This window comes from Natrix helvetica (genome assembly GCF_964273705.1).
Source record: "Natrix helvetica genome assembly, chromosome: 1".
Lineage (NCBI taxonomy): Eukaryota > Metazoa > Chordata > Lepidosauria > Squamata > Natricidae > Natrix > Natrix helvetica.
Genome location: NC_138548.1, coordinates 56,703,459 through 56,723,323, shown reverse-complemented (window position 1 = coordinate 56,723,323; position 19,865 = coordinate 56,703,459). Strand labels below are relative to the sequence as shown.

The 19,865-nt window shown below is 33.6% G+C and overlaps 1 protein-coding gene across 2 annotated transcripts in view; it reads left to right on the top strand.

Annotated features, from left to right (window-relative positions):
- YLPM1 (YLP motif containing 1) overlaps nt 1-17,823 on the top strand; it is a 71,251-nt gene extending 53,428 nt beyond the window's left edge. Inside the window, exons 16-21 of one of the 2 annotated variants that reach the window (XM_081955160.1) lie at nt 707-790; nt 1,521-1,604; nt 9,336-9,387; nt 15,389-15,519; nt 17,012-17,192; nt 17,429-17,823. In XM_081955160.1, the coding sequence (XP_081811286.1) occupies nt 707-790; nt 1,521-1,604; nt 9,336-9,387; nt 15,389-15,519; nt 17,012-17,158 (498 nt within the window). In that variant the 3' untranslated portion in view covers nt 17,159-17,192; nt 17,429-17,823. Of the gene's footprint in view, nt 1-706; nt 791-1,520; nt 1,605-9,335; nt 9,388-15,388; nt 15,520-17,011; nt 17,193-17,428 lie in introns of those variants that run through there. The other variant, XM_081955161.1, reaches the window with a different exon arrangement.
- The last annotated feature ends 2,042 nt before the right edge of the window (nt 17,824-19,865 follow it).

Sequence of the window (19,865 nt, the reverse complement as noted above, 5' to 3'; positions counted from 1 at the left end):
AAAATTTAAAAACTTCTTTAAAAAAAAGAATTTTTAAATGATCTTATATTTATTGGATTTATTTTAGAAGTCAGTTTTTCTGTTAAGTTTCCTTCTTTTGTTCTATCATTTGGACCAGATTTTATTTAGAAGTACTTATTAATATAACATACATTATGCTAAAACTCCGCTATTACCAGCATGTTTAATATGAAAACATAGGACTAAATCTGTCTCTTACAGTTAATTCTCAACTTATGACCACAATTGAGCCCAACATTTATGTTGCTAAGTGGGAAATCTGTTGAGTTTTGTCCCATTTTACGACTTTTCTTGCCACATTTGTTAAGTGAATCACTGTAGTTGTTAAATTAGTAACATGGTTGTTAAGTGAATCTGGCTCCCCCATTGACTTTGCTTGTCAGAAGGTCGCAAAAAGGGATCACATGACACTGCAATTGTAATAAATGTGAGTCAGTTGCCAAGCATCTAAATGTAAATCACAAGTCTATGGGGATGCTACAACGATTAAAAGTGGGGGAAATGATCATAAGTCATTTTTTTCAGTGCTATTGTAACTTTGAACAGTCACTAAATTAATTGTTGTAAGTCGAGAAGTACATGTACTTAATTATACTAATCACGTTATACACAAAAAAAACATATGTTCCCAGTCAAGGACTGTGTATACCACATAAACATTGTATTTTTTATTTTTCATTTTCAGATGGCTGATCATTGGGAGATAGCACCCCGTCACATGATCCGTTTAGACATTCGCTCCTTATTACAAGATGCTGCTATTGAAGAGGTGAGATTTGCAAAAACGCTAACTTACGCAAATGGGTTAAAAAAATCTATGAATTACACTTAGAAAGGTAGAAATTGTATTTTAATATGCAGTGATTATAGATTGAATTATAATTTAATAAGATAAGCTTCTCAAATTAGAAGTTTTGAAGGGACCTAATTCCCATGAGTTATAACTTCATTTTTATGTGCATATACATTCAGGATATGCTATCCAAAAATGAATTTTCTGAATAAACATCATAAAATACAAATCAGTTCAATGCTAAATCTACGCAATGTATCTAAAGCTCCATCTTTGATGAAGTCTTTATAAGTGATACATTGCTATACCAAAACATAAAAATGACCATTAACCAGTGAATAGCATCTAATGTATCTATTCACTGACAGTGTGATTCATTCATGTTCACATTGCATATCCTTTGGGGGAGGTAACCCTTGTGTCTGAGCAGAAGTTTGATTGCAGTAACTTCATATATAACCTAAGAATTCTATTCATGTTGATCCTCTTTAAAAAAAAGTGTAAAATTTGAAAATATAATAAGATTTTAAATATAAAAACCCTGTAGAAAATAAAAATGTTACCTGTGAAATATGTATATTTAAGTGAATTCTCAGAAAAGTTTTGTGTTTTATTTTAAATTTATAGTTTATTTGATTCTCTCATAAGTAGCTACGGCCAAAATAGGTTTCCAGTAATACAATCCTGCTATTATGTATTGACTTAGGTGGAGATGGAAGACTTTGATGCAAATATTGAAGACCAAAAAGATGAAAACAAAAAAGATGCAGAAGAAGAAGAGAGCGAACTGGTAGGAAATGCTCCTGCAACAATTTTTCATTACAATCAACAGCAGATTTTGTATTTGCTAGAATTCAATCTGCGTTCTCACCACCACTTTCCCAGTCACTGCTCTAATTCTGTCATTTTAAGAGCACTGAATTGAATATATAAATTAATATTTAAGAATTCCTTAGGGAAATTTAAGTCTTGAGTACTAGGGATCAGCATTCTGTCTTCTATTAATAGATGTTACAAACGTATACAAGCTACATAGTGCCTAAGAAATCAATTTTCAGATGAAATTGAGAAATTCTTGTTTAAATACCCAATATAAAAGGCAGTTAAATAGTTTGTTTCATTATCCATTTTCATAACAACTAATCTTTTTCTAAGTATCAAGATATCTCTTACACATATAAACATAAACATGTATGCTCAGACATAAATTCCATTGTGTTCAGTGAAGCTTATGCAGAAGAATTTGTGCTCACAATGTTAAGCTTTTGAAGCATTTGCTTAGAATGTTTATTCATATGAAAAGAACAAAGGGATAATTCATTCTTTCTAAAGCTGGGCAGCAATTCACATTCAAAGCGAAAAAGGCAGTTGTGTGGATGCTTGTGTTATACCTGTCAGTTGCTGCACCTTCCCTGGACTTGAAGAGCTGCCATTTGCAATCCCAGCAAAATATGTATTTGATTGAAAGATGTGCAATGTCCATGGTCACATACGTTTTAAATCACCTTTTCATTTTTGAGTCTAGATCAGTGCACAGTCCTGCACAAAACAAAATCATTCCATCAATTGAAAGTTCCAGTTTCAATTCAGCTTTCTGGCCAAAGGGCAGAATTCCTCTGACAACCCAATACAGAAGGAAAGCTGACTTTACTATAAGCATAAATATCATATCAGGGGAATAGAAATTTTTGTCTTTCTTTCCTCTTAAAACCGTGAATTTACACGGTAAAATAAGAAGGGATACACTGGACCTCCACCAATTCTAAATTATTATATTTGATCCTTTTACTCTTTCTGGCATCCTTTTTGGCTTGAAGACTACGAATGTAGTTTTTATTTAATTTATTATATTTACCTGCTGCCACAATCCAAGCAACTCTCAGCACTTCTATTTTGTTGAAGCTACACCTTTTCTACTTTGGGGGAAGATGTTTCATCTTGTCAGAAGCTGCAATAAATGCTTTCAGGAAGAGGAAAAAAAGTTGCCCTCATACAAGCCACAAGTGCTTCTTGGAAGGGTATAAATAAGGGTATTTAGGCATATCTGAATACAGTTTTCTATATGGCTCATGTTAGCTGTTGTGATAAACTGAAGAAATATATGACTAAAACTTCTAACCAAACCCAACAGCAGCCAACTGCTAGAGAGAAAGTTCAATAGATACTTGTGGGGTCAGGAAGAAGGAAAATTCTGATCAACATGCAATTTTTACAACCTCGAGGCTAGAAGATCCAAGCTTACTTGGTCAACAAATTGGCAGTCATTAACATTGATGCCCTTCTATCTGAAAAAGTGGATAATTGCTATTGAGTAGGTTTACTACAACTCTTCAACCATTTGTGGGAGTTCACAACCAACGTTTTATCCTTCAATAGAATGCAACTGCATTGTGCTCGAGAACTAGCTCGAGATAGTTCTTATGGAGAGCTATCCATAAGGTAGGTTTGCTTTTCCTCTTTCAACCAAGTCAAGGAAAAAGTTTCAGAAGGTTTTTTTATGCCATTGCTTATTTGTTGGATAAAAGAACTTTCAAGGAAATTTTAGCACCTCCTCTGTCCATTCACATACACATATTTGTTTGATATTTCTAGATTTCACTTTTTGAAACAGTTCTCCAGGAAAATAAAGAGTATACTGTCTGACATTGACTGAAATGGTAATAGTTGGATCCTTCCAGGATACCTAATTGAACTGTTCATTGGTTCATTATATGCAAAGGTATCAAGAAACAATTAATGAATCCCTATTATGGAAACATGTTTCTTTGTCTCTTGTCAACATGAAACATTGTTTTTATCCAAGACACTACGAAGTCCAAACAGATGTTTTCAGTGGCCTTCCTTGTACTTATTTGTACTCATACCATTTGGAGAGGATGTGACCAATCAGAACTGAAGTGGTTCTGTTGTTTCATGTTGACTGCATAAATTTCTCTCCTCTCACTACTTCATTTGTGTGTTTTAATATGTATACATGCATATGTGTACATATACATGCAGATATAACACTTTGAATGAAACACCCTGCATCTAAAGAATTCATTTGACTTTCATGAAATAAGCTGTTCAGCAGATGAGTAGCATTAGCTGGAAATGACAAAATATTTCTAAAATGTTACCAATTTCTGATTGATAACATTTGATCTCAAAGCATCTACCAGCAGAAAAATAATTCAACATATTGATTTGTCTAGGAAAATAAAGTCTGAAAAAAATTAAAGGGAAAAAAAGAAAAGTTAACTACAGTATTTTTCAGAGTATAAGACACACCTTCTCCCCCCCCCCCCAAAAAGAGGGTGAAAATTTGGGTGCGTCTTATACACCGAATGTAGCCCCGCCCACCCACTGGCCCCCATCCTTTGGCCTCTGCCTCCCAGTAATTTACCTCCTTGCAGCAAACGGGGAAAATGGGGCTTGAGGCGACAAAAGGCTACTGCAATCCCTGCAGCCTGAAACAGCTGATCATCGGGAGGCCTATGCTGAAACTGAAATTGAAAGTGAAACGGGCTGTTTGCTGGAAGGAGGCAGATTGCTGGGAGGCAGAGGCAGATTTCTTTTTTCTTGTGCTAATCAGGCTAAACTGGAACAGGCTGTTTGCTGCAAGGAGGTAAGTCAATAACTACAAATGCCTATAGAATGTTCAAATTATTAGACTTATTTTTTAAAGACTGCAATATTATTGTTCTAGACAACTTAACAAAATGAAGAAGCTTTTTAAAATAAATGCTTGATCTGAAGAGACCCAGTGCTATTGTATTTTCTTTTAAATAGCAGAGAATAACATATACTTCCAGAAAGCCACATCAATTTTAACAGCATCTGTACAAGTATAGTCTGATACCACAAACAGTGTATATCGTCTATACTGTTTGCTGTTTGCTACAAGGAGACAAATTACTGGGAGGCAGAGGCAGATTTTTTTCCTCTTGTTTTCCTTCCCAAAAGCTAGGTTTTACTTCGGAGCATCTTATACTCTGAAAAATATGGTATGTCTCTTTTACCTTTAGTTTATCAAGATGCTTCTCATACATATGCACAAGGAAATGCAACATTCTTATTTGTTTGCAATATAGCTGGACCTAATCTTTTTCAGAAGCCTGCTACTGACTTGGTTTTATGATTTGCTTTTATTTTGAAATACAATTTTTGAAAAGATACATTTAAAATTTCTGCAAATAAAATGTATTTATAATTATTTTTGCAGAACGCAACCAACATAATCTGTCACCATTTTAACAACTAAACTAGGAAGGATGCATAGTGAATGCCCAATTCTTTGTAGAGTGCTTATTTATATTTTACACTGTTTCCACGTTATTGAATCACCTCTTTTTATTTAGGTACTTTCATGTTAAAAGCTAATGTGTTATTATATGTTGTTTATCCTACTGTAAAATCTTTGCACCAAGATGGTGCTTATTAGATAAGCCTTTTAGTGATAGGGAACTTGAAATTTTGAAAATGGAGGTAAATGCAAAAGACTCAGGTAATATATTCCAAATCTACACACCTAGATGCATGATTTCAAATGTTCTAGATTCAAAATTGACTATTTACCTTAGAAGAACATTAAAAAAAATTCATGTAAATTATTCTGGACCCAGGCTTAGAATTATACATTTCCTTGTTATCAGATTGATTTGAGAAACCATATAGATCTTCCAGATATCTAGTATTATGTTGTCTCTCTCAGAGCACTGGCATATTACATAGAATTTCCTATTAATTTTTGCATGAATATTCACTACAAAGTGTAGATATCTTGGAGGAAAGCGGGTATTAAAAACCCAGATATGTATAGAATTATTGAAAATATTTTTGGCGGAAGATGTTTACCAGCAGAATCAAAGAATTTGGGAAGTGTTTGGGAACTATTTGATGATCCAGTGAAGAACAGAATGTGATACCTTCCTGGATGACAGGAATTCAAAGGCGTATAGACATAGCTGTTGGCAGCCATTTCCAGAATCAGAGACTGCATTTTTTCTGCTCAGTGACTGAAGCACAGCAGTGATCAAGGACTATGTTCTGTGGGCTTTCCATAACTTTTACTTGACTACTATAGAAACCAGGACACTGGATTAAATAAATTGGTGTGGTCCAGCAGTTTTTCAAGGATGTAGTCATAATTCTCATGAGGAAAATAAAGATTTACCACAAGAAAATCTAGACGGCTGAAGATAAATTGCCTGTGAAGACAGGTCTTCTGTCCATTCAGAAGAAAGTGTTTCTAACTCCTTTCACAATAAAATTCCTGCCCATTTTGGGAGCAGATAATCAGAATCCTGGAGAAAAGGTTTTAATTTCTAAAATTAAAGCTTTTAGCAATCCATGTGGCTTTAAAAAGAAAAGAAAGTTAGAAAGAGAAGAACTGATATCAAAAGGATTGTGCTTTGGGAAATTTTGTGATAAAAGCTGAGACCCACAGGTTTCTTTCCATGTAACCAGAAAAGAATCTTATAACCAGTTTAGATTCTATTTCTAGTTCAAAAGGTAGAACAGCCAAATGGACAGTCCTTTCAGGAATACACTCGTTCTGAAGCAATCTACTGTACGGATGTTCTCCATCTTCTGCTTGGTTTAGAAAGACTCATTATGGAGGTGATTATATCACCTTATAAAATTCATTTATTCATGACATTGGAACAGCAATAGAAGTTATGTTTGATAACGAAGTTGCTATAAAATAATAAAAAAGGCTCCACTAATAGCAATGAAAACTCCACAAATTTAAAATAAGGAAGTAGGATAAGGATGAAGATCTCATAACGTTTTAACAGAAAGCTATCTGAATAAGAAGTTAAGTTACAAAACCTTATTTCCAGTTACAATACAATACAATACAATAGTAGAGTTGGAAGGGACCTTGGAGGTCTTCTAGTCCAACCCCCTGCCTAGGCAGGAAACCCTATACCGTTCCAGACAAATGGCTATCCAACATCTTCTTAAAGACTTCCAGTGTTGGGGCATTCACAACTTCTGGAGGCAAGCTGTTCCACTGATTAATTGTTCTGTCAGGAAGTTTCTCCTCAGTTCTAAGTTGCTTCTCTCCTTGATTAGTTTCCACCCATTGCTTCTTGTTCTGTCCACAGGTGCCTTGGAGAATAGCTTGACTCCCTCTTCTTTGTGGCAACCAACAGTTAGATTGATTTATTATTGTACTTTGCATGGGGAAAAGGTTAATCCAAGTTGTCCCTTCTTTAGCAAAGTTGTAAGTGTAGGTATTTTGCAATCAAGCTTATTTTTCGGCCATCCGTTTAATAAGCTGAAGATATCTCAGAAGTAATCTAGACAGGCTGTCATTCTCTTTAATGCCTTCAAAATTAGTAATTACCACCATTCAGGTGAATACAATTTAAATATTAGTAGCATGAACTTTTAAAATTAAATAATGCTTCTTTTAATTGGACAAGTGATACAAGTCTTTTCATTCTTACACATTCTACGTTTCAAGTTCTTAACATTTTTATGTTGGAATCATACATCTGCCAGCTTGAGAGTGGGTGCTGATTTTATTCCATCCGAATTGTACTGTTTCTTTTTAGAAGACAAAAACGATCAAGAAGACCAAATATAGAAAGAAAAAGCAGAACTGTAATTGCAATATAGAAGGGGAAAATAAACACTTTCCTGTATTGTTTTTCCAGTTTCCTTTCCTCAAAAATTTCCAACATGTTATTTTTCTTTCAGAGTTTATTCTTCCAAATGAATATATTCTTATGAAAAAGAAAAAATACTGAATTCAGATAATTGCTGTTCATGGAGTAAATGATGTAAATATAAATAACTAAATATCTCAGTTACTAACATAAACACCCATCTCCAAAGCACATTATAGAACAAATGATAGTAACATGGCCATTTCAGTCAAATCTTCAGAAACCAGGATGATAATTGCCTATGGAATAATGCATACGAAGAAAAAAATAAATGGACAATACAATCATTGCACCCTAAAGTGCCAGAATTTTAACTAGCATCTGAAAATTAAGTACTGTGATACTCTATACTGCTGCTACCTGTAGTAAACATATCCCGCCGCTTCTCTTAGACGACTGCTAAATCTCAGATACTGAGAGAAAAAAGAACATGATCTGGTGGCATGCATACAGGATGGCAAGAATCAGCATTTGGATCTGAACCAGAAGCCAACAAGTAACCGGTTCCAATTAATCAATTTGCTGGACCAGCAACTTTTTTCCTCAGCCTTTCCAGACATTTTTCAACAGCAGCCTGTTAAAGAAATGAAATATGGAAGTTCATAGAACATAAGCATACAGTTCCAGAAAACTATGTTGCAGAAAACTCTAAGCTGCGCGTTCATACTTCTTGCAGTTAGAAGTGGCTTCAGATCAAGCAGTGCCAAAGAGCTGCAGTCTACAGTCCAAATTGACAATCTACTTCTAAATCAGGCAGCCTATCAAACAAAAATATTTCTATTTATACACATTATACTTTAAATCAATTTGAACCAACAGTTGTATTGAATAAAATGTATTAAACATTGACTGAGGTATTGGGTTATAATTCTATTGGTTCCTCACCCTAACGTAGCTAGGAAACAAGTACATGTCCCTGGCTGGATGAGGAATCCTGCACATACACACCTTGCTGTATTGGTTTTCCATCCAAATGCTAAAATTCAGTGGACATAAAAGGTGAAATATGCCATCAGCTGTTCAGAAGGAAAAGCAGAAATTGGATCTAATCTCTAAATAGCTGATGAGTGAAATTTCATCTTTTTGAAAACATGGGGTGCTTGTGATATCCTGCCTGCTCAATTATGTACTCTGCTGGATCAGACTCTGCTGAAGTTAACGAGTTACATATTTTTTGATAATTAACATGAGGTTTCCATGAATACATGCTTTCTGTCATTTGTACTGGTTTTAGCTGGGGTTTTTTCAATCAATTCTTGTGTTCAGTAAAATGTGTTTTTTAGATTAAGTTCTTTTCTGATTCTTAAAAAATACGTTCTGAGGGCTGAACGAAAATGCAGAAACCCATATTAATGAAAAAAGAAGCAATTTTAGGATACTTTTTTAAACAAACATTTAAACAAACAAGGTTCCCTAGAAATAAAAAACATAATTGCCAGAGACATTCATGCTTATATAGTGGGCTTCTGAAATCTTCATCCCACACTGTGTCTCCATATACAAAGATTACCTGTGAAGATATCATTATAAAATTCTATGTGGAAATCCCTGAGGCACCTGAATTCTGATCATGCAATACATGCCACACTGAGAAATATGTCATACCTTATTATTGTGAGATACATTCTTATCATGAAATTATTGTAACATACACTCTTATTGAGAGAGACACTTGTACTGGATGTATAGTGACTATGAATATTTTTTATATTGCAACATTTTACAATTCCAAATCATTTTTACAGTTCAGATTGAATATCTTAAGAAAACGTTTGCAGTATAATTCTTTTGCAGGATAAAATGTTATATGCTTTCTTGTATCTCTCTCTAATCCTTCGAGCTTCTCTCTGTATATGATTTAGGGTTACATTCCGAAAAGCAAATGGGAGATGGATACTTCTGAAGCAAAATTAGGTGGGTATTTAATTTATTTTATTAACAAAAAAAATTCCTTGTATTTGCACATCTGTAGTTTCATTGTCTGATCACATGCTTGAGCAAAATCTACTGAATTTGACATTTTTGATGATACAGCTGCCTCAAGGCAGTGTAATATCCTTTTATCTCTGCAGTTGCAATACTATAACAATCAGATTTTAAATTTTTAGATACTTTATATACTTTTGTGATGCAGTTTCTTATATATTAATATTCAAATAAATGAATGGTGAGTAAAGGGAATTATTTGTAGTGGCTTAGCATTTCCTACAGAGCTGACTAGCTTTATGTATGCCATTCTTTAGATCATTTTATCTATATGTTAAACTCTGATTAGGCTAACATTATTGTTCAACATTATGTCTTGCTTTGGCATGGTTGCAGACACACATATGGGTATCATCTCAAAGCATTGTTAATCTCTTACAATATTGCTGTGCATTAGTACCTTCTATAATGTAATGGATTTCCAGTGCTTCTCAAAGAAAAGAAGTAGAAAGATGAGATTTTATATCCTTTTTTAATTTTCATTTAAGCCATTTACTATGTTCATTTCTTGGACGCCATTGCTTTAAAAAAGTTATTTGACCACCGTAAGTATGTGCTTTTGTATTTTAAAAATACTATTTTAAATAGTTACATTTATTGAGTTATAGCATTTGAAGAGTAGAACTTTTCTAGTAGAAATAATAATATATCAGTTGTGTCTGATCATAATGATGAACAATGTCATATGTATAGACATCAAAGAATTTTTTATGTACTTCAGTTTCTGTAACATTGAGTTAACTCAATGGTAAATGTGTCTCACTAATCTTGGAGGCTTTGTAGGACAATATATCGATAAGTATTCCCTTTCAAGTGCTTTGATTTTCAGAGGTTTATAACATTCAAGGCAAAATACAGCATTAGGAAGGATTCACTTGGCATCTCATCAGATAAGCTATACTTATGGATTGTATTGCATCTATCCAACATAAATCATTTATGTGATGTGGGAAAGGGAGATTTATTTATCATATTTGTATGGCTGTCCATTTCACAGAACATGACTCTGGATGGCATACAATAAAAAATAAAAAGCAGCAATATAAAAATAATTGATAATTAAAAATACCAATTAAGAGGCAAAAAGAGTATCAACTTATTCCATTAAGACTTCCAGGCCTGCTGACACAACCAAATCTGTTAGCAGGAATGGGGCCAACCTCACCTCAGAAGGGTGGTTGTGGTGGTGTTGATGATCCATGGGGTGGATGCCATCCCAGCCAGACTCCTGGGTCCCACCTGGTGTATCTCTTTACCATATAGGAGCCGCAACATACCTCGTGCCAGACATGATGGGTTGGGCAGGTAAAATCAGAAAGAGGTGGTTCCTCAAATAACCCAGCCCAATATCATGATAGACTTTAAAGCTCAAAACCAATATTTTGAATTGAACACAGTGCAGCTAACATTTAATGTAGATTTATTTGTTTAATGTTTTTACAATGGGGAACAACTTGAAGAAAACTCTTCATTTCTGAAGGAGTGGTATCAGATTATACATATATAAAGGTTGTTTACATCTCAAATCTGTTCTTTTAGAGAACAATTAAAATGTCAATAAGAACTCCACCATCATGCCTTTCCAATATATGACTTATATTGTGGCACAATAGAGTGCTGAGTAGTTTAAAAAGATTTGATTAAAGCGAGCATGTGCATTCATTGAATATAGAATTCATTCTGAAGCCAATGGCTTAATGTCATGATTTGTATCTTTTATACCATATTTTAATATCTAAAATTAATATTTTGAATATTAATATTATAGTTATTTATTGAATGACTCTCTCTCTCTCTCTCTCTCTCTCTCTATATATATATATATATATATATATATATATATATATATATATATATATATATATATATATATACATACATACACACACACACACACACACACACATATACATAATTAAGGAATTGTTCAATATTTAACATAGTGCTTATTTAATTTTCTATATTCAGGTATACCATCTTAAATTCTTTTCATGTTCATTCAAATCATTTTATCTCTTCCCCTCTCCTCCTCCCCCCCCCCCATACGCTGGAGGCTACATTATCTTCCTGTTGCATGACTTAATTTCCTAGTAATGCCATAATCTGTAAGTTTTTCTTTTACGATAAATTCAATATTTTAAGCAAAGGAGGCAAAAGGTTCTAGGGGCATTGTGTAAGATATAAAAATGAGAAACTTTAACATAATGTAATCCAATAAAATACATTAAAATATTCATAAGCAAAGAATTAGTAATATGGCGTTCTACCATATTATGGAAACATTCCTTGCTAAATATGTAGTGTAGGCTACATCTGGTGAATCTTCTAAGCATTCGTGCATCATAAGAGTTTACTTCATGCATGCATGTGACATAGTTTATTTTCACAGATTGTTCTAAATAGACATATAAACTCATAAGAATTTATATCACCTTTTGCAATATTTTTTTAAAAAAGGAAAAGTCCTGAAATGATTTAAAATATTTCTAATCTACTTCACAGTTATATGTGTGATACGTTTACCATATAATCAAAATGAACAATAAATAGTTCAATGCCAAAAGAAAACCATTGAAAAAATAAACCTGTTTTAACCTGTTGGAGCTTAAGTGTAAACAAGCAGTAAAAAATTCCCAATAAAAGCTGTAGCAAAGGCGGCTTTGAAAACTATGATTGCCACCCATCTCACCAGGGTATATAAATGGAGCCATTATACATGATCTAAAATCTTTGTTCTGAGCCTTCCTATTTATTTATTAGTAATTGGAAGATAGTTGAATATAATAAAGTTATTTAAATGATGTGAGATGTTTGTTACATTAGATAACATTCTTGATGCTGCATGGGATCTTAAAGTAGACACAAATAAACCAAATCATTTTAGTTCAGCATCTGCGTTACCATACCAAACCTCCTAAGAGGGCTACCTTTGGTGTATCAACTGAAATTGATTTAAAGAAATGGGCTATGAAAAGTATTTATTTATAACACAGTTTGTAATAACACACATGCATAGAAGATCTGATCAATTAACAATTGTTAAACTACCCAGACCATCCTTCTTTATTTTGGCAACAAATGTGCTGCAGTGTTAGCTGGCTGCGTTCAGTTTGATGTTGGATGGCACATAAATAAAAGTCTCTTCCAACTCTGTTATTCTGTTAAATAAAAGATGTAAACCATAAATAAGAAAAACTATAGTTGTTAGTAGGTAACAATGAGAATGTGCTATGCCTTCGCTTTTAATATTATCTGACAGTTCTTACATTTCTACAATCTTGTTAACTTCTACTTACTGGCTTTCTTCCAGCTTATTATTATCAATTCTAAACACCTGGATCAAAGCATCTGCAGTCTTTCTAAACTTAATGGAAAGGCGGCAGAGAGGTTTTGGGTGGGGGTTTTCTTTGTTTTATGGTATAAGAATTTACCGTACAGATTTCCTGTTGACTATCAGGCAAATGAAATTTTGTATAAAACTGTAGCAAGTACATATAGTGGAGCAAAGCAGCACAATCTTTTGGAACCAATTGGACATATTGAACTATAGGCACAAAAACCTCCAGTTTCCATGGGAGATGGAGAATATAAACATGTACTCTGGTCAGTATTGTTAAAAACTGATGAAAGGTAACAAAAAACACTCCCGTGTTGTCTTAGTTACATAACTTGACCACAGTCAGACAACACAGTGATAATGTTCCCAGTCAGACAATACAATTATAAAGTTCTTCTGAAGCTCAGTTGCTGTTGCTCCTGGTACCAACAAAATCAATAAAATGTCACTGAGTATTAGTTTCCTAATTCTAAAAACATTCCAGATGTTATTTGCTTCAAATATTATCTGTAACATAATACAGCATGTTATATTAGTGTCTTATACTGTATATTATCAACTTTTTGCATATTTGCTTGTAAAGGAATAATATGTGAACTAAAATGTCTTCTGTTAATTCTTTTGATCACTTACCTCGGAATAATTCTTTTCATGCATCAATTTTGCCAGTAGTAAATAAGACTTGATGAAAATAGACACAGATATAATTTGGTACAATGAAAGGTTTGTCCCTCAGAACTTATTTCTTTGTTTTCTAGTCAGATATTGCATAAACTATTCTTGTATCAGTTGAACAGAAGAATTAATTTGTTGATCAGATGTGTCTGCTAAAAATTTGTGGGTGCAACAATAAAAAGCAAGCCGTTTATACCCTCCTACCCATTCAACCTTTCTTTCCTGAATCTGTTCTTAAAGGCAAGAAAAATTAGCAAATACAGTCACACACATTATATGCATACATAATTAATAAATATTTTGGCTTGTGTGCAGGATTATTTGGATTGTGATTTGAGTTTGTAGCAGTTGCTGAATAGTTATAATATAAATCACATATAATCTGAAATATACATATGGCTATATTTATTTATGGTTTGTACACATTACCTCATGCTGCTCATAATCTGTCTCTTAAATGGAATTGGTTTTGGTAAGATAATTTGTGAAAATGTTGAATAGATTTCAGTACATTTTTACTATTATAGAAAAACTAAAGCCCTTAAACCAGAATAAATTATTCTGTTAACAGAATAATTAAATACAGGCAGAATGCTTTAACTGGCTGCTTAAATTTTTTAAAAACATAATTATCAGTTTAATAGCACAATTATAATTTTGCTAAGCTTTTAACTTCTTCCAGTAAAAATAACAAAGCAAAACAGCAGGGGTGAAAGCCACTTACCTTTGCTACCGGTTCGGTAGCAATGTGAGCGTGCGTACCTTCCGCATACGCGCAGAGGATGCCTGCAAAGGTAAGCGAACTGCGAGCGGGTGGAATCCTCTCTGCCACGTGATTTAGATTAGCTAGAAAGCAAGTTTTCTAGCTAATATAAATCACATGGCACAGCTGATCATTGGAAAAACCGGTTTGCCCAAACTGGTAGCATTTTTTTTACTACCAGTTTGGGTGAACCGGTCCGAACCAGTAGCATTTCGCCCCTGATTTTTAGGATAGAGATAATTCTGATATAGAGAAACATAATATGTTAATTTTCAAATCAGTGCACTTTTCTGCATGTTTGTTAACAAATAAGTATGTAAGTTATTTAAAATTTGATTCATAAAACAGCATAATATGGAATTTGCTCTTTTTAATAGTCTGATAGCCATTTAAAAGAATATTTAAAAGTTAAAATACTCTATTTTGCATTTAAATATAGGGGTATTTATAATAAATTTAATATCTGTCTACTTCACAGTATGAGACTGGAATTATAATTTTAAATGATCTGTCTACTCCACAGATGGCGAGACTGAGAAAGATAGTTCTTTTGTATAAGAGAAACACCAGAATTACTTATATATGCTTGCATGTAGCCAAGTTTGAAAAATACTGTTTTAGAAAAATATGTTGATCTGTACCAAATAATTACTAGAATCACATATTTCAACTTTATATCAACTTTTCAACTTTGCTGAAGCAAAGGCAAATAGAACCTCAGACCTGCTTTTGGATATAATTCCTCCTCAGCTGGTATTCTGCATTACACTCAAATTCTTTATCTGGTGATAGTTCTGAAATAGTATCTTCCATGCATCTTCCATAGTGTTGTCTTAAAACATAGAATGGAACTTCTAAACTGGTCTTCAGAAATGTTTGAGGTATCGCCATTGTACATGGATTCTGTTAGCGATTCGAGGCAAGAAGTAGCTTCCCTTATACATATGCCTGTTCATATTTTGCACACAAAAGTCTGAATTTCAAAAGGGTAGAATGGGTGCTCCATTTTGAATTTATGCCACTCACAAAGACACCAACTAATATTTGGATTTCACCACTATATATTGCCAATGACCTGTTTAAGAAAATCTCCATGCATTATGTTCACGTATGCAAAATTTTATTTAACAATAAGGCTATGTGTTTGTTCTCAGACAAATTGGATGGGTTGCGAACTGGTACTAAGAGGAAACGTGACTGGGAAGCAATTGCCAGCAGAATGGAAGATTACCTTCAGCTTCCAGATGATTATGATAGCCGTGCTTCTGAACCTGGGAAAAAAAGGGTAATAAATGTCTTGGTTTAACATACCCAGCCACACCGAGCTTTAGGAAAACTCATAAAACCTGGCCGTTCTGATAGGATGAAGAGTTCTATTCTTGCAATGGTGCTATGTTTGTTAATGAAATGCTATTGCTCAAAAGTATACTCAATAGATCATGTTGATATATGATTCTTTTATATCTGGAGAGAACAACATTTCAGTATATTTAACATTGTTATGTTCAATGGAGTTATGTTAACATATGGATGAGATTGGTGAGGCAATTTGTTTTTCAACATTGAACTGCCTATTGGAAGTCTATGGTTTTAGGGGTTTGTTATCTCAAAATGGCAATGACCAATTATAGTTAGTGGGGACTCCAAGAGCTGTGAAAAGTGGTTGTGGGCACAACCTTATTTTTCAGTGGAATACACCTTCCTCTCCCATTCAAACTAGCCAACTAAATGCATCTGGGTTTGGGAGCATTGTGTTGTCTCAGTAATTGAGAGTGGTCTCATTACTTTGTCAATATTTCTTTGAAATATGTCTATGGGGATTCTCTTATTGAAATAGTTTTTCACCTTTTTACCAAGGGTATGCAAAAATTGCTTAGAATGTAATTTTAAAAAAGTTTTTATGAGGTTTTCGGGCTTTTGACTGCCCATCCTGCCAACACATTTTGTAAGTTGCAAAGTCAGTAGAACAGTGGAACAAGTTTCACTGACAAATCTTTTTCCCCTCATTACTTTAGTGTTTTGTTTCTCAGTTTCATTATAATCTAATTAGTATAGTTTTTACAAATAAATAATATGGATGAAAGAAAGCACAATGTGAATCAAGCTAGCAGTTTAATTTGCTTGGTATAAAATTGGAAAACAGACTGGTTAGAATATTATCTGTGTCCCCTTTATGATATGATATTGATGATCTGTATCTAGAATAGAGCTGAATATAACAGCATTTAACTTCAGTAATCAAAGAGAGTATAAAAACTCCAATGGTAAAACATTAGCAACATTCCTAAATATTCACAAAACTGATGCATATTGAATATGAAGAAAACATCATTATTCTCAGAGCTTGTTAGTGAAATTCTAAAGTTGTGTGGAACAGTCACACCGAACTCTAAGGAATTGAATAGGTCCTTGTCCAATAAGAAACAGAATTTAAAATATAAGTTAGCAAGTATTAAAAAATAAAAATGGAAACATTTTGAAAAAGAATTCAATTTTTCATCCACTTTTCCAAGTAGGAAGGTTTGTGAAAGACGGCAAGATTAAAAAGATCTTCATCCAAATGCTTGATTTTTAAAATCACAAAATGAATCATGGGTAAGCGTTAACCTTTTGTTCACCTCTAAATACATTAGGAAGCTCAAGTGAAGTGATGGCTAATGCCTTTTCTAAATTGTCCGAAATCTCTGCAGGGGATAAAATTGTATCTGAGATTTATGCATGTTGCTTCTTTTTCCTGAAATGACTGTTATCCAAGCAGCACGTCTTTTTTTTAATAGGTAAGGTGGGCAGATCTTGAAGAAAAAAAGGATGCAGACAGAAAGAGGGCTATTGGTTTTGTTGTGGGACAAACAGACTGGGAGAAAATCACAGATGAAAGTGGTCGTTTTGCTGAGAAAGCCCTCAATCGCACTAAATACATCTGAATTAGTTGGCACATGGAAGACGTCTTCCTTTAAGGTTAGAGCTGAACCTCCTATACCTTCATATGTACTTGACTATGAGCTAAAGAGCATGTAGTGGATGGGGTGGATCTGGACACTATTTTAATCATTTGGTTAAAATCAGATGTTTAATCTCTGACTGCATGCAGTTTGGAGGAAAGAGAATAGCACAGTTCAAAAAATCCTGGTTTACTATCAGCTGTGATTACTTTTCCCAGGCTCATCATCTAATCTTTTTGTTTTTCTCTACAGGCTGTTTGCTTTGGTGAGAGAAGTACACAAGGTGGTATGGTTGGAACATGTCATTGCCCATCTAGAGAGCTTTGTGATTCTTTCCTTTTGAATTTTTTTTTATTTCATTGTGTTCCTTCCATTTTAATTGGTGATATCCAGGATCCCCAAGTTATATAATATCCTCTTGCATCTAAATGTGATAAAAATTTTATGTTAAAATCAGTAGTCTTAGCTTTTATGTGTACAGTAGAATTGCAAGACAGTACTGAAGCCATTTCCTCTGCCGTACTCTGACCCAATGTCAGCATTACTTTGTATTGTTGCTTTGTGCTATTGTTATTTTATACTGTACAAACTTGGTAGTTTATTGTACTAGGAAACAGAACAATAAACTTTCACTATGACTTTAATAATGTGGTTGACCATATATTTATGTTTTCTATTATCTCTGTATTTGATTTTTAAAATAAGAGCTTCCATAGATAGCGTGTTGGAGATTGGCAAGAAGAAGATAAGTAAATGAAATAAGGATGAGCCCAAAATTCTGGTCATTAAAGTGCCCCATTTCCTTGTACATAAATCTCTTCAAAGCATTTTTATTCTCCACACAACTTTATTCTTCACACACTCATCAGTGCATTGGCTTAAAGCCATCTCAGCTGTCTGTCACAAGAAGAGAACTTTAATTCATATTTGACTCAAAATAATCTGTCATCAAATAATTTGGTTAAGCAGCTTTCTGAATAGTATATATGTTACGGAATGGGTAAGATACACTATATTGCCAAAAGTATTCGCTCACCTACCTTTACTCACATATGAACTTACTGTAAGTGGCATCCCATTCCTAATCCATAGGGTTCAATATGACGTCGATCCACCCTTTGCAGCTATAACAGCTTCAACTCTTCTGGGAAGGCTGTCCACAAGGTTCAGGAGTGTGGTTATGGGAATTTTTGACCATTCTTCCAGAAGCGCATTTGTGAGGTCACACACTGATGTTGGACGAGTTTACGTGGCCTACCACTTCGTGGCTGAGTTGCTGTCGTTCCCAAACACTTCCATGTTCTTATAATACAGCTGACAGTTGACTGTGGAATATTTAGGAACGAGAAAATTTCATGACTGGATTTGTTGCATAGGTGGCATCCTATCACAGTTCCACGCTGGAATTCACTGAGCTCCTGAGAGTGACCCATTCTTTCACAAATGTTTGTAAAAACAGTCTGCATGCCTAGATACTTGATTTTATACACCTGTGGCCATGGAAGTGATTGGAACACCTGATTCTGATTATTTGGGTGAGCGAATACTTTTGGCAATATAGTGTGTATTGCTTTTATTCTTGGCTGCTGTTTTTGTTTTGAATTGTACATCTAGCATTGTATATTTTATGGTTTCAATTAAATTTTATGTACTACTCTGTGTCATTGTGACAAGAGGTGTATCAATTTAAATTGAAATAATAAATAGGATATGCATATCTTATTTATTTCCCATGCTTATTAATTAACCAATACAGTTAACTTTTTTGTCCTTCAAATAGTTTATTGGTATATTAGCATTGATAATTCTGTTTTTCCTCTGTTGATGGAGGATTGTGATTTATTTACATGACTTTATCCAGTTTAATTAAATATGTATAATTAGAAGCTATTGATATATCAGAATACTGTATAGAATGTTAGGAGACTACAAAAACATTTGTTTGCATAATTTAACTTTATGCCACACAGTAACTTTTAATATTGGTAAGTTATTTTTGAGTCTTCATCTCACAGCAATTATGAACACATTAGACATTTTTTATGATTGCTTGCAATATTAGAATTGCACTCTGTTGGGTGCTAAGTAAAACCTACTAGTGGATTAAATAGTAACTAGTTCCAAATATATTTTTAAAAAGTTCTTGTTTAATCCAAAAGTTTTGTGCACTTATTTGTTAATATGATCATGCTTCTCACATCTATAAAATCCTACTAGTGAAAAATTCTACTATTTTTCATCACAAGGGAAATTATTGTTTACTTTCTCATATTTAATTAAACAGGCAAATGTGAAATGAAAAAAGTTTGTCATAACATATTTGGTGATGTTTTAAGAAATTGTGAAATTGCAAAATTTTCATGTCGATTTAATTAACAATTTTCAACTCTAAATCCTTAAATCTTTTATCTGCCTCTTGCGGAGTTATCAAAGTTAGAAGCAACTCAGCATGCACTGGAAATTTATAAAGTTCATAACATTGAGGCTCAAATAAAGTGGATTGTGTACTGTTTTTGCCTTGTTTTACTGACATTTTTATGCTTATTACAGTATTCATTTAGCAGGAATGGTCAAGTGTGCAGAAATTTTTTCCATATGGCTGGTATATGGGCTTTTTAAAATACCTAAAAGCTTATAAGTAATGATGATGTTATCCATTCAGTTGTATCCGACTCTTGGTGATTCTATG